Source organism: Entelurus aequoreus, linkage group LG05 (assembly GCF_033978785.1).
Source record: "Entelurus aequoreus isolate RoL-2023_Sb linkage group LG05, RoL_Eaeq_v1.1, whole genome shotgun sequence".
Classification (NCBI taxonomy): domain Eukaryota; kingdom Metazoa; phylum Chordata; class Actinopteri; order Syngnathiformes; family Syngnathidae; genus Entelurus; species Entelurus aequoreus.
The window spans coordinates 9,038,750-9,056,249 of record NC_084735.1 but is presented as its reverse complement, the minus strand read 5'-3'; the positions used below and the strand labels follow the sequence as shown (position 1 = coordinate 9,056,249).

The 17,500-nt window shown below is 31.5% G+C and overlaps 1 protein-coding gene across 26 annotated transcripts in view; it reads right to left on the bottom strand.

Moving 5' to 3' along the window:
* LOC133650131 (neurobeachin-like) overlaps positions 1-17,500 on the bottom strand; it is a 237,107-nt gene that overhangs the window by 95,545 nt on the left and 124,062 nt on the right. For all 26 annotated transcript variants that reach the window (XM_062046977.1, XM_062046985.1, XM_062046978.1 and 23 more), the window contains exons 13-16: positions 14,688-14,856; positions 8,182-8,261; positions 5,336-5,398; positions 316-413 (exon numbers count right to left, since the gene is read on the bottom strand). In XM_062046977.1, the coding sequence (XP_061902961.1) occupies positions 316-413; positions 5,336-5,398; positions 8,182-8,261; positions 14,688-14,856 (410 nt within the window). The remainder of the gene's footprint in view (positions 1-315; positions 414-5,335; positions 5,399-8,181; positions 8,262-14,687; positions 14,857-17,500) is intronic.

Sequence of the window (17,500 nt, the reverse complement as noted above, 5' to 3'; positions counted from 1 at the left end):
TACACACATACATCCTATTTTTATTTTGATCCCCAAGAAAACAATAATAATAATAATAATAAATCAAAATCAATTATTTACCTATTGAAGGCTCCAATTACTTCACATCAAATATTACATTTTATATTACGTATAAAAATATATATTTTGCATTTTTGCCATTAAAAAACTGTTGTTTTTTTTTTAACAAAAAGGGCAGAAAACATCAAAAACAACTTGATATGACAGATAGATTGCAAGATTGAAGCTTTGGAAATCAAAGCAATTATTTTTTAAACATTTTTATAGCTGAGGACAAAGTTAGGACGCCCTCACCTGATGCCGTTCCTCTGGTCGAAGGCAGGTATCATGGAGGCGGGGTGTTCTGACATCAGAGCCACCAGCAGCTGCAGCACGTCGTGAATGTTCTCGTCCTGCACACCAACGCATGTTTACCACTACCACTCATCGTCTTTACCACTACCACTCATCGTGTTCACCACTACCACTCATCGTCTTTACCACTACCACTCATCATGTTCTCGTCCTGCACACCAACGCATGTTTACCACTACCACTCATCGTCTTTACCACTACCACTCATCGTGTTTACCACTACCACTCATCGTGTGTACCACTCCCACTCATCATCTTTACCACTACCACTCATCGTGTTTACCACTACCACTCATCGTGTTTACCACTACCACTCATCGTGTGTACCACTCCCACTCATCATCTTTACCACTACCACTCATCGTGTTTACCACTACCACTCATCGTGTTTACTACTACCACTCATCGTGTTTACTACTACCACTCATCGTGTTTACTACTACCACTCATCGTGTTTACCACTACCACTCATCGTGTTTACCACTACCACTCATCATGTTTACCACTACCACTCATCATCTTTACCACTACCACTTATCATGTTTACCACTACCACTTATCATCTTTACTACTACCACTCATCATGTTTACCACTACCACTCATCATCTTTACCACTACCACTCATCGTGTTTACCACTACCACTCATCATGTGTAACACTACCACTCATCATGTGTACCACTACCACTCATCATGTTTACCACTACCACTCATCATGTTTACTACTACAACTCATCATGTTTACCACTACCACTCATCATGTTTACCACTACCACTCATCATCTTTACTACTACCACTCATCATGTTTACCACTACCACTCATCATCTTTACCACTACCACTCATCGTGTTTACCACTACCACTCATCATGTGTACCACTACCACTCATCATGTGTACCACTACCACTCATCATGTTTACCACTACCACTCATCATGTTTACCACTACCACTCATCATCTTCACTACTACCACTCATCATGTTTACCACTACCACTCATCGTGTTTACCACTACCACTCATCATGTTTACCACTACCACTCATCATCTTTACCACTACCACTCATCATGTTTACCACTACCACTCATCATGTGTACCACTACCACTCATCATGTTTACCTCGACCACTCATCATGTTTACTACTACCACTCATCATGTTTACCACTACCACTCATCATGTTTACTACTACCACTCATCATGTTTACCACTACCACTCATCATGTTTACCACTACAACTCATCATGTTTACCACTACCACTCATCATGTTTACCACTACCACTCATCATCTTTACTACTACCACTCATCATGTTTACCACTACCACTCATCATCTTTACCACTACCACTCATCATGTTTACCACTACCACTCATCGTGTGTACCACTCCCACTCATCATCTTTACCACTACCACTCATCGTGTTTACTACTACCACTCATCATGTTTACCACTACCACTCATCGTGTTTACTACTACCACTCATCATCTTTACCACTACCACTCATCATCTTTACCACTACCACTCATCATGTTTACCACTACCACTCATCATCTTTACCACTACCACTCATCATGTTTACCACTACCACTCATCGTGTTTACTACTACCACTCATCATGTTTACCACTACCACTCATCATCTTTACCACTACCACTCATCATCTTTACTACTACCACTCATCATGTTTATCACTACCACTCATCATGTTTACTACTACAACTCATCATGTTTACCACTACCACTCATCATGTTTACCACTACCACTCATCATCTTTACTACTACCACCCATCATGTTTACCACTACCAATCATCATCTTTACCACTACCACTCATCATGTTTACCACTACCACTCATCATGTTTACCACTACCACTCATCATGTTTACCACTACCACTCATCATGTTTACCACTACCACTCATCATCTTTACCACTACCACTCATCATCTTTACCACTACCACTCATCGTGTTTACCACTACCACTCATCATGTTTACCACTACCACTCATCATGTTTACCACTACCACTCATCATGTTTACCACTACCACTCATCGTGTTTACTACTACCACTCATCGTGTTTACTACTACCACTCATCGTGTTTACTACTACCACTCATCGTGTTTACCACTACCACTCATCATGTTTACCACTACCACTCATCATCTTTACCACTACCACTTATCATGTTTACCACTACCACTTATCATCTTTACTACTACCACTCATCATGTTTACCACTACCACTCATCATCTTTACCACTACCACTCATCGTGTTTACCACTACCACTCATCATGTGTAACACTACCACTCATCATGTGTACCACTACCACTCATCATGTTTACCACTACCACTCATCATGTTTACTACTACAACTCATCATGTTTACCACTACCACTCATCATGTTTACCACTACCATTCATCATCTTTACTACTACCACTCATCATGTTTACCACTACCACTCATCATCTTTACCACTACCACTCATCGTGTTTACCACTACCACTCATCATGTGTACCACTACCACTCATCATGTGTACCACTACCACTCATCATGTTTACCACTACCACTCATCATGTTTACCACTACCACTCATCATCTTCACTACTACCACTCATCATGTTTACCACTACCACTCATCGTGTTTACCACTACCACTCATCATGTTTACCACTACCACTCATCATCTTTACCACTACCACTCATCATGTTTACCACTACCACTCATCATGTGTACCACTACCACTCATCATGTTTACCTCGACCACTCATCATGTTTACTACTACCACTCATCATGTTTACCACTACCACTCATCATGTTTACTACTACCACTCATCATGTTTACCACTACCACTCATCATGTTTACCACTACAACTCATCATGTTTACCACTACCACTCATCATGTTTACCACTACCACTCATCATCTTTACTACTACCACTCATCATGTTTACCACTACCACTCATCATCTTTACCACTACCACTCATCATGTTTACCACTACCACTCATCGTGTGTACCACTCCCACTCATCATCTTTACCACTACCACTCATCGTGTTTACTACTACCACTCATCATGTTTACCACTACCACTCATCGTGTTTACTACTACCACTCATCATCTTTACCACTACCACTCATCATCTTTACCACTACCACTCATCATGTTTACCACTACCACTCATCATCTTTACCACTACCACTCATCATGTTTACCACTACCACTCATCGTGTTTACTACTACCACTCATCATGTTTACCACTACCACTCATCATCTTTACTACTACCACTCATCATGTTTACCACTACCACTCATCATCTTTACTACTACCACTCATCATGTTTATCACTACCACTCATCATGTTTACTACTACAACTCATCATGTTTACCACTACCACTCATCATCTTTACCACTACCACTCATCATGTTTACCACTACCACTCATCATGTGTACCACTACCACTCATCATGTTTACCTCGACCACTCATCATGTTTACTACTACCACTCATCATGTTTACCACTACCACTCATCATGTTTACTACTACCACTCATCATGTTTACCACTACCACTCATCATGTTTACCACTACAACTCATCATGTTTACCACTACCACTCATCATGTTTACCACTACCACTCATCATCTTTACTACTACCACTCATCATGTTTACCACTACCACTCATCATCTTTACCACTACCACTCATCATGTTTACCACTACCACTCATCGTGTGTACCACTCCCACTCATCATCTTTACCACTACCACTCATCGTGTTTACTACTACCACTCATCATGTTTACCACTACCACTCATCGTGTTTACTACTACCACTCATCATCTTTACCACTACCACTCATCATCTTTACCACTACCACTCATCATGTTTACCACTACCACTCATCATCTTTACCACTACCACTCATCATGTTTACCACTACCACTCATCGTGTTTACTACTACCACTCATCATGTTTACCACTACCACTCATCATCTTTACTACTACCACTCATCATGTTTACCACTACCACTCATCATCTTTACTACTACCACTCATCATGTTTATCACTACCACTCATCATGTTTACTACTACAACTCATCATGTTTACCACTACCACTCATCATGTTTACCACTACCACTCATCATCTTTACTACTACCACCCATCATGTTTACCACTACCAATCATCATCTTTACCACTACCACTCATCATGTTTACCACTACCACTCATCATGTTTACCACTACCACTCATCATGTTTACCACTACCACTCATCATCTTTACCACTACCACTCATCATCTTTACCACTACCACTCATCATGTTTACCACTACAACTCATCATGTTTACCACTACCACTCATCATGTTTACCACTACCACTCATCATCTTTACCACTACCACTCATCATCTTTACTACTACCACTCATCATGTTTACCACTACCACTCATCATCTTTACCACTACCACTCATCATGTTTACCACTACCACTCATCATGTTTACCACTACCACTCATCATGTTTACCACTACCACTCATCGTGTTTACCACCACCACTCATCATGTTTACCACTACCACTCATCGTGTGTACCACTACCACTCATCATGTTTACCACTACCACTCATCGTGTTTACCACTACCACTCATCATGTGTACCACTACCACTCATCATGTTTACCTCTACCACTCATCATGTTTACCTCTACCACTCATCATGTTTACCTCTACCACTCATCATGTTTACCACTACCACTCATCATGTTTACCACTACCACTCATCATGTTTACCACTACCACTCATCGTGTTTACCACTACCACTCATCATGTGTACCACTACCACTCATCATGTTTACCTCTACCACTCATCATGTTTACCTCTACCACTCATCATGTTTACCACTACCACTCATCATGTTTACTTCTACCACTCACCTCGTGCATGGTCAGCAGGTAGTTGAGCACACTCTGAAGCTCGTCCTCCTTCACCCCGCGGTCCTGACAACATCAAACACACTTCTTACACGCTACATGCTAATCTTTTAGGTGATGCTACATGCTACATGCTAATCTTTTAGGTGATGCTACACGCTACATGCTAATCTTTTAGGTGATGCTACATGTTACATGCTAATCATTTAGGAGAAACTACACACTAAACTTTTGAAAGAAACTACATGTTACATGCTAAACTCTAAGAGAAACTACATGTTACATGCTAAACTCTAAGAGAAACTACATGCTAAATATTTAAGAGAAACTACATGCTAAACTTTTGAAAAAACTACATGCTACATGCTAAATTTTGAAGAGAAACTACATGCTAAACTTTTGAAAAAACTACATGCTACATGCTAAATTTTGAAGAGAAACTACATGCTAAACTTTTGAAAGAAACTACACGATACATGTTGAACTTTAAGAGAAACTACATGCTACAAATTTAAGAGAAACTACATGCTACATGTTAAACTTTTGAAATAAACTGCATGTTACATGCTAAACTTTAAGAGAAACTACATGCTACATGTCAAACTTTTGAAATAAACTGCATGCTACATGCTAAACTTTAAGAGAAACTACATGCTAAATATTTAAGAGAAACTACATGCTATATGCACATTTTTAAAGAGAAACTACATGCTATATGCAAATTTTTAAAGAGAAAATACATGCTAAACTTTTGAGAAAACTACATGCTACATGCTAAACTTTTAAGTGAAACTACATGCTAAACTTTTGAAAGAAACTACATGCTATATGCTAAACATTTAAGAGAAACTACATGCTATATGCAAAAATTGTATGAAAAACTACATGTTAAACTTTTGAAAAAACCACATGATACATGCTAAACTTTTGAAATAAACTGCATGCTACTTGTTAAACTTTTGAGAGAAACAGCACGTTACATGCTAAACTTTAAGAGGAACTACATGCTACATGCTAAATTTTGAAGAGAAACTACATGCTAAACTTTTGAAAGAAACTACACGATACATGTTGAACTTTAAGAGAAACTACATGCTACAAATTTAAGAGAAACTACATGCTACATGTTAAACTTTTGAAATAAACTGCATGCTACATGCTAAACTTTAAGAGAAACTACATGCTAAATATTTAAGAGAAACTACATGCTAAACTTTAAAAAAAAAACTACATGCTACATTCTAAACTTTAAAAAAAAAACTACATGCTATATGCTAAACTTTTAAGAGAAACTACATGTTAAACCTTTGAAAGAAACTACATGCTAAACTTTTGAAATAAACAGCACGTCACATGCTAAACTAAGAGAAACTACATGCTATCTGCAACAATTTTAAGAGAAACTACATGCTGTATTCATTTTTTTTAAGATAAACTACATGCTAAACTTTTTAAAAAACTACATGCTACATGCTAAACCTTGAAGAGAAACTACATGTTAAGCTTTTGAAATAAACTACATGCTACATGTTAAACTTTTGAAAGAAACAGCACGTTACATGCTAAACTTTAAGAGAAACTACATGCTAAACATTTAAGAGAAACTATATGCTATATGCAAAAAATGTAAGAGAAACTACATGCTAAACTTTTGAAAAAATGACATGCTAAACTTTGAAGAGAAACTACATGCTAAACTTTGAAGGGAAACTACACGCTAAACTTTTGAAAGAAACAACATGCTACATGCTAAACTTTTGAAAGAAACTACACTATACAAGCTGAACTTTAAGATAAACTACATGCTACACATTTAAGAGAAACTACATGCTACACATTTAAGAGAAACAACATGCTACATGCTAAGCTTTTGAAATAAACTACATGCTACATGTTAAACTTTTGAAAGAAACAGCACGTTAGATGCTAAACTTTGAAGAGAAACTACATGCTAAACTTTGAAGAGAAACTACATGCTAAACTTTTGAAAGAAACAACATGCTACAAGCTAAACTTTTGAAAGAAACTACACTATACATGCTGAACTTTAAGAGAAACTACATGCTACACATTTAAGAGAAACTACATGCTACACATTTAAGAGAAACTACATGCTACATGTTAAGCTTTTGAAAGAAACTACATGCTACACATTTAAGAGAAACTACATGCTACATGTTAAACTTTTGAAATAAACTGCATGCTACATGCTAAACTTTTTAAATAAACAGCACGTTACATGCTTAACTTTAAGAGAAACTACATGCTAAACATTTAAGATAGACTACATGCTATTTGCAAAAAATTTAAGACAAATAAACGCTAAACTTTTGAAAAAACAACATGCTAAACTTTTAAGAGAAACAACGTGCTAAACTTTTGAAAGAAACTACATGCTACATGCTAAACTTTTGAAAGAAACTGCACAATACATGTTAAACTTTAAGAGAAACTACATGCTACATGCTAAACTTTTGAAAGAAACTGCACAATACATGTTAAACTTTAAGAGAAACTACATGCTACATGCTAAACTTTAATAGAAACCACATGCTACATGCTAAACATTTAAGAGAAACGGCATGCTATATGCAAAAATTTTAAGAAAAACTACATGCTAAACTTTTGAAAGAAACTACACGATACATGCTGAACTTTAAGAGAAACTACATGCTACATGCTAAACTTTAAGAGAAACTACTTGCTAAACTTCAAGAGGAACTACATGCTACATGCTAAACTTTTGAAATAAGCTACATGCTACAGTTGTGAAATGAGCTACATGCTGTAGTTTTAAGAGAAACCACAAGAAGATATTTAAGATGTGGGGCAGAGTGCACATGACCTACCTTGAGTATGAGCTGCTTGAGGAAGAGCAGCATGAAGGCTCGCAAAGAGATGATCTCTTTTTGGGACGGCCGTGGTCCATCTGAGGACACACACACACACACACACACACACACACACACACACACACACACACACACACACACACACACACACACACACACACACACACACACACACACACACACACACACACACACACACACACACACACACACACACACACACACACACACACACACACTTGCAGGTAAATACACGTGTTTCATCCTGGATAAGTTCATCAGGTTGTGTAGATCTGGACCACACTCCCAACACAAACTCTGCCTGTACACGCACCAGTAAATCAATGTTATGATTTTTTTTATTATTAAAAACTGTCATTGCTCAAAATATAATGAATTAAAATCAATGTTATGAATTTTTTTAATTAAAAACTGCCATTGCTAAAAAGATAATAATGAATTAAAATCAATGTTATGATTTTTTTATTATTAAAAACTGTCATTGCTCAAAATATAATGAATTAAAATCAATGTTGTGATTTTTTTGTATTATTAAAAACTGCCATTGCTCAAAAGATAATAATGAATTAAAATCAATGTTTTGATTTTATTATTATTAAAAACTGCCATTGTTCAAAATATAATGAATTAACACCAATCGTATTATGTTTTTTATTATTAAAAACTGCCATTGCTCAAAATATAATAATGAGTTAAAATCAATGTTATGTTTTTTATTATTAAAAACTGTCATTGCTCAAAATATAATGAATTAAAATGAATGTTATGAATTTTTTAATTAAGAACTGCAATTGCTAAAAAGATAATAGTGCATTAAAATCAATGTTATGATTTTTTTTTTAAATTAAAAACTACCATTGCTCAAAATATAATAATGAATTAAAATCAATGTTATGAATTTTTTTTATTAAAAACTGCCATTGCTAAAAAGATAATGCATTAAAATCAATGTTATGATTTTTTTTTAAATTAAAAACTGCCATTGCTCAAAATATAATAATGAATTAAAATCAATGTTATGATTTTTTTATTATAAACTGCCATTGCTCAAAATATAATGAATTAAAATCAATGTTATGAATTTTTTTATTAAAAACTGCCATTGCTAAAAAGATAATGCATTAAAATCAATGTTATGATTTTTTAAAATTAAAAACTGCCATTGCTCAAAATATAATAATGAATTAAAATCAATGTTATGATTTTTTTATCATTAAAAATGGTCATTGCTCAAAATATAATGAATAAAACCAATGTTGTGATTTTTTTGTATTATTAAAAACTGTCATTGCTCAAAAGATAATAATTAATTAAAATCAATGTTTTGATTTTATTATTATTAAAAACTGTCATTGCTCAAAATATAATTAATTAAAATCAATCGTATTATTTTTTTTATTATTAAAAAATGCCATTGCTCAAAATGTAATAATGAATTAAAATCAATGTTATTAATTTTTTTTTATTAAAAACTGCCATTGCTAAAAAGATAATGCATTAAAATCAATGTTATGATTTTTTTTTAAATTAAAAACTGCCATTGCTCAAAATATAATAATGAATTAAAATCAATGTTATGATTTTTTTATTATTAAAAACTGCCATTGCTCAAAATATAATAATGAATTAAAATCAATGTAATGATTTTTTTATTATTAAAAACTGTCATTGCTAAAAAGATAATAATGCATTAAAATCAATCTTATGATTTTTTTTAAATTAAAAACTGTCATTGCTCAAAATATAATGAATTAATATCAATGTTATGAATTTTTTTATTAAAAACCCCCATTGCTAAAAAGATAATAATGCATTAAAATCAATGTTATGATTTTTTTTAAATTAAAAACTGCCATTGCTCAAAATATAATAATGAATTAAAATCAATGTTATGATTTTTTTATCATTAAAAATGGTCATTGCTCAAAATATAATGAATTAAAACCAATGTTGTGATTTTTTTGTATTATTAAAAACGGTCATTGCTCAAAAGATAATAATGAATTAAAATCAATGTTTTGATTTTATTATTATTAAAAACTGTCATTGCTCAAAATATAATTAATTAAAATCAATCGTATTATTTTTTTTATTATTAAAGAATGCCATTGCTCAAAATGTAATAATGAATCAATGTTATGATTTTTTTAATTATTAAAAACTGTCATTGCTCAAAATATAATAATGAATTAAAATCAATGTTATGATTTTTTTATCATTAAAAATTGTCATTGCTCAAAATATAATGAATTAAAACCAATGTTGTGATTTTTTTGTATTATTAAAAACTGTCATTGCTCAAAAGATAATAATGAATTAAAATCAATGTTTTGATTTTATTATTATTAAAAACTGCCATTGCTCAAAATATAATTAATTAAAATCAATCGTATTATTTTTTTTATTATTAAAAAATGCCATTGCTCAAAATGTAATAATGAATTAAAATCAATGTTATGATTTTTTTATTATTAAAAACTGTCATTGCTCAAAATATAATAATGAATTAAAATCAATGTTATGATTTTTTTATTATTAAAAACTGTCATTGCTCAAAATATAATGAATTAAAATCAATGTTATGATTTTTTTGTATTATTAAAAACTTTCATTGCTCAAAATATAATGAATTAAAATCAATCGTATTATTTTTTTTATTATTAAAAACTGCCATTGCTCAAAATATAATAATGAATTAAAATCAATGTTATGATTTTTTTTATTATTTAAAAACTGTCATTGCTCAAAAAATAATGAATTAAAATCAATGATCTGAATTTTTTTTAAATTAAAAAAGAATAATGAATCAATGTTCTGAATTAGTTTTGTATCAAAAACTGTCATTGTTGAAAAAAAAGAAAAAGAAAAAGAAAAATTAAGTATGTGATTTAATTTAAATAAATAAATGTATGTGAATTTGTCAGAATAATTGAATCTAAGTTACCACAAAATGTTGCGTTTCAATGAGTTCCCGGCGAGCAGACAAAAGCTGTCTTTGATCTTGCCAATCAAAAGGCTTGTAAAACTCCACTGTGTAGGATGGGAAGCGACATGAAGGTGTGGGTTTCTTTGATGCATTGTAATCCACAGGAAGATTTTGTCTTGACCTGAGATCTACAAAGCGGAGAGGAAGCAGGACCTGACTCCCCTCCAGGCACCTTTTCTTTGAACTGTTTCGTAACCAAAGGCTACGGCTGTTTACGACCCCCCTCCCTTTAGAAACAGCTGTTGCCATGTAATCAGGGAAAGTCCAAAATAAAAGAGGAAGCGTACAATCTTTTATCAGAGCGTGGTGAAGACTGTCCAAGAGTACAGCCCAGACGTTTCTCCTCAATTGAGCCAAATTCTATTCTGTCTCTGTTTAATTCCTTGCTTCTTTGTCTGTTTAATAGATGTCATCGGTGTTTGAACCTGACAGAATTAATGTAAATACATGTAATGTATGTGATCTATTGTAAATAAAAGTATGTGATTTAATGTAAATAAATGTAAAAAATGTGATTTAATGTAAATAAAAGTATGTGATTTCATGTAAATAATGTGATTTAATGTAAATAAAAGTATATGATTTAATGTATATAAATGTAAATAATGTGGTTTAATGTAAATAAAAGTATGTGATTTAATGTATATAAATGTAAATAATGTGGTTTAATGTAAATAAAAGTATGATTTAATGTAAATAAATGTAAAAAATGTGATATAACGTAAATAAAAGTATGTGATTCCATGTAAATAATGTGATTTAATGTAAATAAAAGTATGTGATTTAATGTATATAAATGTAAATAATGTGGTTTAATGTAAATAAAAGTATGTGATTTAATGTATATAAATGTAAATAATGTGGTTTAATGTAAATAAAAGTATGTGATTTAATGTATATAAATAATAATGTGGTTTAATGTAAATAAAAGTATGTGATTTAATGTATATAAATGTAAATAATGTGGTTTGATGTAAATAAAAGTATGTGATTTAATGTATATAAATGTAAATAATGTGGTTTAATGTAAATAAAAGTATGTGATTTAATGTATATAAATGTAAATAATGTGGTTTGATGTAAATAAAAGTATGTGATTTAATGTATACAAATGTAAATAATGTGGTTTAATGTAAATAAAAGTATGTGATTTAATGTATATAAATGTAAATAATGTGGTTTAATGTAAATAAAAGTATGTGATTTAATGTAAATAAATGTAAAAAATGTGGTTTAATGTAAATAAAAGTATGTGATTTAATGTATATAAATAATAATGTGGTTTAATGTAAATAAAAGTATGTGATTTAATGTATATAAATGTAAATAATGTGGTTTAATGTAAATAAAAGTATGTGATTTAATGTATATAAATGTAAATAATGTGGTTTAATGTAAATAAAAGTATGTGATTTAATGTATATAAATAATAATGTGGTTTAATGTAAATAAAAGTATGTGATTTAATGTATATAAATGTAAATAATGTGGTTTAATGTAAATAAAAGTATGTGATTTAATTTATATAAATGTAAATAATGTGGTTTGATGTAAATAAAAGTATGTGATTTAATGTATATAAATGTAAATAATGTGGTTTAATGTAAATAAAAGTATGTGATTTAATGTATATAAATGTAAATAATGTGGTTTAATGTAAATAAAAGTATGTGATTTAATGTAAATAAATGTAAAAAATGTGATTTAATGTAAATCAAAGTATGTGATTTCATGTAAATAATGTGGTTTAATGTAAATAAAAGTATGGGATTTAATGTATATAAATGTAAATAATGTGGTTGAATGTAAATAAATGTATGTGATTTAATGTATATAAATGTAAATAATGTGGTTTAATGTAAATAAAAGTATGTGATTTAATGTATATACATGTAAATAATGTGGTTTAATGTAAATAAAAGTATGTGATTTAATGTAAATAAATGTAAAAAATGTGATTTAATGTATATAAATGTAAATAATGTGGTTTAATGTAAATAAAAGTATGTGATTTAATGTAAATAAATGTAAAAATGTGATTTAATGTAAATCAAAGTATGTGATTTCATGTAAATAATGTGATTTAATGTAAATAAAAGTATGTTATTTAATGTATATAAATGTAAATAATGTGGTTTAATGTAAATAAAAGTATGTGATTTAATGTATATACATGTAAATAATGTGGTTTAATGTAAATAAAAGTATGTGATTTAATGTATATAAATAATAATGTGGTTTAATGTAAATAAAAGCATGTGATTTAATGTATATAAATGTAAATAATGTGGTTTAATGTAAATAAAAGTATGTGATTTAATGTAAATAAATGTAAAAATGTGATTTAATGTAAATCAAAGTATGTGATTTCATGTAAATAATGTGATTTAATGTAAATAAAAGTATGTGATTTAATGTATATAAATGTAAATAATGTGGTTTAATGTAAATAAAAGTATGTGATTTAATGTATATAAATGTAAATAATGTGGTTTAATGTAAATAAAAGTATGTGATTTAATGTATATAAATAATAATGTGGTTTAATGTAAATAAAAGCATGTGATTTAATGTATATAAATGTAAATAATGTGGTTTAATGTAAATAAAAGTATGTGATTTAATGTATATAAATGTAAATAATGTGGTTTAATGTAAATAAAAGTATGTGATTTAATGTATATAAATAATAATGTGGTTTAATGTAAATAAAAGTATGTGATTTAATGTATATAATGTAAATAATGTGGTTTAATGTAAATAAAAGTATGTGATTTAATGTATATAAATGTAAATAATGTGGTTTAATGTAAATAAAAGTATGTGATTTAATGTATATAAATAATAATGTGGTTTAATGTAAATAAATGTAACGTGTTTAATGTAAATAAAGTAATGTATGTGATTTAATGTAAATAAAAGTATGTATTTTAATGTAAATAAAAGTAAAGTATGTGATTTAATGTAAATAAATGTAAAGTATGTGTTTTAATGTAAATAAATATGTGATTTCATGTAAATAAAAGTAATATGTGATTTATTGCAAATAAAAGTATGTGATTCAGTGTAAATAAACATAAAGTATGTGATTTAATGGAAATAAAAGTAAAGTATGAAAATAATGACTGATTTGATGGAAATAACAATAATTAATGTGATTTAATGTAAATAAAAGTATGTGATTTATTGTAAATAAAGTGATCTAATGTAAATAAAGAATGTGAAGTCACATCACACAAACACACACACACACACACACACACACACACACACACACACACACGCTATAACGAGCGTGTTAACGGGTGTGCTGACATATTTGAGAGGTGACAGACTGTTAGCGTGCTAATTGCTAACATGGTAGTTAAATGAGGCTAAATCCCAGCAGCAGTCAAAGACAACATGGCCTCCCAACACATCTGCCAATCAAGCCCGTCAGTCGCCACGGCAACCTGACGCAGGGACTGAAGTCAAATGGAGAGGTGGCGCTCCTTACCGAGGCCCTTGGGTGTGATGGCGCTGCAGTCCAGAGGGTGTACCGCCCAGTAGTAGTACTTGAGGGTGTGCATGAGCTGCAGCACCGTGCCCACACGCCTGATGGTGGAGTAGATGGTTGCCGTGCCGATGAACTCTGACGACAGGTAGGTGTAGAGAGACAGCTGCACCTGCAACCACATCAATACTCAACTTTTAACACAAGCTACATGCTCAACTTTTAACACAAGCTACATGCTACACTTTTAACACAAGCTACATGCTAAACTTTTAACACAAGCTACATGCTAAACTTTTAACACAAGCTACATGCTAAACTTTTAACACAAGCTACATGCTAAACTTTTAAGAAAAACAACATGCTAAACCTTTGAGAGAAACTACATGTTACATTTTTGAAGAGAAACCACATGTTACATGCTAAACCTTTAAGAGAAGCTACATGCTAAACCTTTAAGAGAAACCACATTATACATGCTAAACCTTTAAGAGAAGCTACATGTTAAATTTGTGAAGAGAAACCACATATTACATGCTAAACCTTTAAGAGAAACCACATTATACATGCTAAACCTTTAAGAGAAACCACATTATACATGCTAAACCTTTAAGAAAAGCTACATGTTAAATTTGTGAAGAGAAACCACATATTACATGCTAAACCTTTAAGAGAAACCACATTATACATGCTAAACCTTTAAGAGAAACCACATTATACATGCTAAACCTTTAAGAGAAACCACATTATACATGCTAAACCTTTAAGAGAAGCTACATGTTAAATGTGTGAAGAGAAACCACATATTACATGCTAAACCTTTAAGAGAAACCACATATTACATGCTAAACCTTTAAGAGAAACCACATTATACATGCTAAACCTTTAAGAGAAGCTACATGTTAAATGTGTGAAGAGAAACCACATGTTACATGCTAAACCTTTAAGAGAAGCTACATGCTAAACCTTCAAGAGAAACCACATTATACATGCTAAACCTTTAAGAGAAGCTACATGTTAAATGTGTGAAGAGAAACCACATGTTACATGCTAAACCTTTAAGAGAAGCTACATGCTAAACCTTTAAGAGAAACCACATTATACATGCTAAACCTTTAAGAGAAGCTACATGTTAAATGTGTGAAGATAAACCACATATTACATGCTAAACCTTTAAGAGAAACCACATATTACATGCTAAACCTTTAAGAGAAACCACATTATACATGCTAAACCTTTAAGAGAAGCTACATGTTAAATGTGTGAAGAGAAACCACATGTTACATGCTAAACCTTTAAGAGAAGCTACATGTTAAATGTGTGAAGAGAAACCACATTATACATGCTAAACCTTTAAGAGAAACCACATGTTACATGCTAAACCTTTAAGAGAAGCTACATGCTAAACCTTTAAAAGAAACCACATACATGCTAAACCTTTAAGAGAAGCTACATGTTAAATTTGCGAAGAGAAACCACATGTTACATGCTAAACCTTTAAGAGAAACCCCATTATACATGCTAAACCTTTAAGAGAAGCTACACGTTACATTTGTGAAGAGAAACCACGTGTTACATGATAAACCTTTAAGAGAAGCTACATGCTAAACTTTTAAAAGAAACCACATTATACATGCTAAACCTATAAGAGAAACCAATTTATACATGCTAAACCTTTAAGAGAAACCAATTTATACATGCTAAACCTTTAAGAGAAGCTACATGCTAAACCTTTAAGAGAAGTTACATGCTAAACCTTTAAGAGACACCAATTTATACATGCTAAACCTTTAAGAGAAACCAATTTATACATGCTAAACCTTTAAGAGAAGCTACATGCTAAACCTTTAAGAGAAACCAATTTATACATGCTAAACCTTTAAGAGAAGCTACATGCTGAACCTTAAAGAGAAGCTACATGCTAAACCTTTAAGAGAAACCAATTTATACATGCTAAACCTTTAAGAGAAACCAATTTATACATGCTAAACCTTTAAGAGAAGCTACATGCTAAACTTTTAAGAGAAGCTACATGCTAAACCTTTAAGAAAAACCAATTTATACATACTAAACCTTTAAGAGAAACCACATGCTACATGCTAAACCTTTAAGAGAAGCTACATGTTAAATTTGTGAAGAGAAACCACATTATACATGCTAAACCTTTAAGAGAAACCAATTTATACATGCTAAACCTTTAAGAGAAACCAATTTATACATGCTAAACCTTTAAGAGAAGCTACATGCTAAACCTTTAAGAAAAACCAATTTATACATACTAAACCTTTAAGAGAAACCACATGCTACATGCTAAACCTTTAAGAGAAGCTACATGCTAAACCTTTAAGAAAAAACAATTTATACATACTAAACCTTTAAGAGAAACCACATGCTACATGCTAAACCTTTAAGAGAAGCTACATGTTAAATTTGTGAAGAGAAACCACATTATACATGCTAAACCTTTAAGAGAAACCAATTTATACAAGGCTTTTGACAAAAACAAGAAAGTTTGATCATATTACACCTATACTGGCTCACTTGCACTGGCTTCCTGTGCACTTAAGATGCGACTTTAAGGTTTTACTACTTACGTATAAAATATTACACGGTTTAGCTCCAGCCTATCTCGCCGATTGTATTGTACCATATGTCCCGACAAGAAATCTTTGTTCAAAGAACTCCGGCTTATTAGTGATTCCCAGAGCCAAAAAAAAGTCTGCGGGCTATAGAGCGTTTTCTATTCGGGCTCCAATACTATGGAATGCCCTCCTGGTAACAGTTAGAGATGCTACCTCAGTAGAAGCATTTAAGTC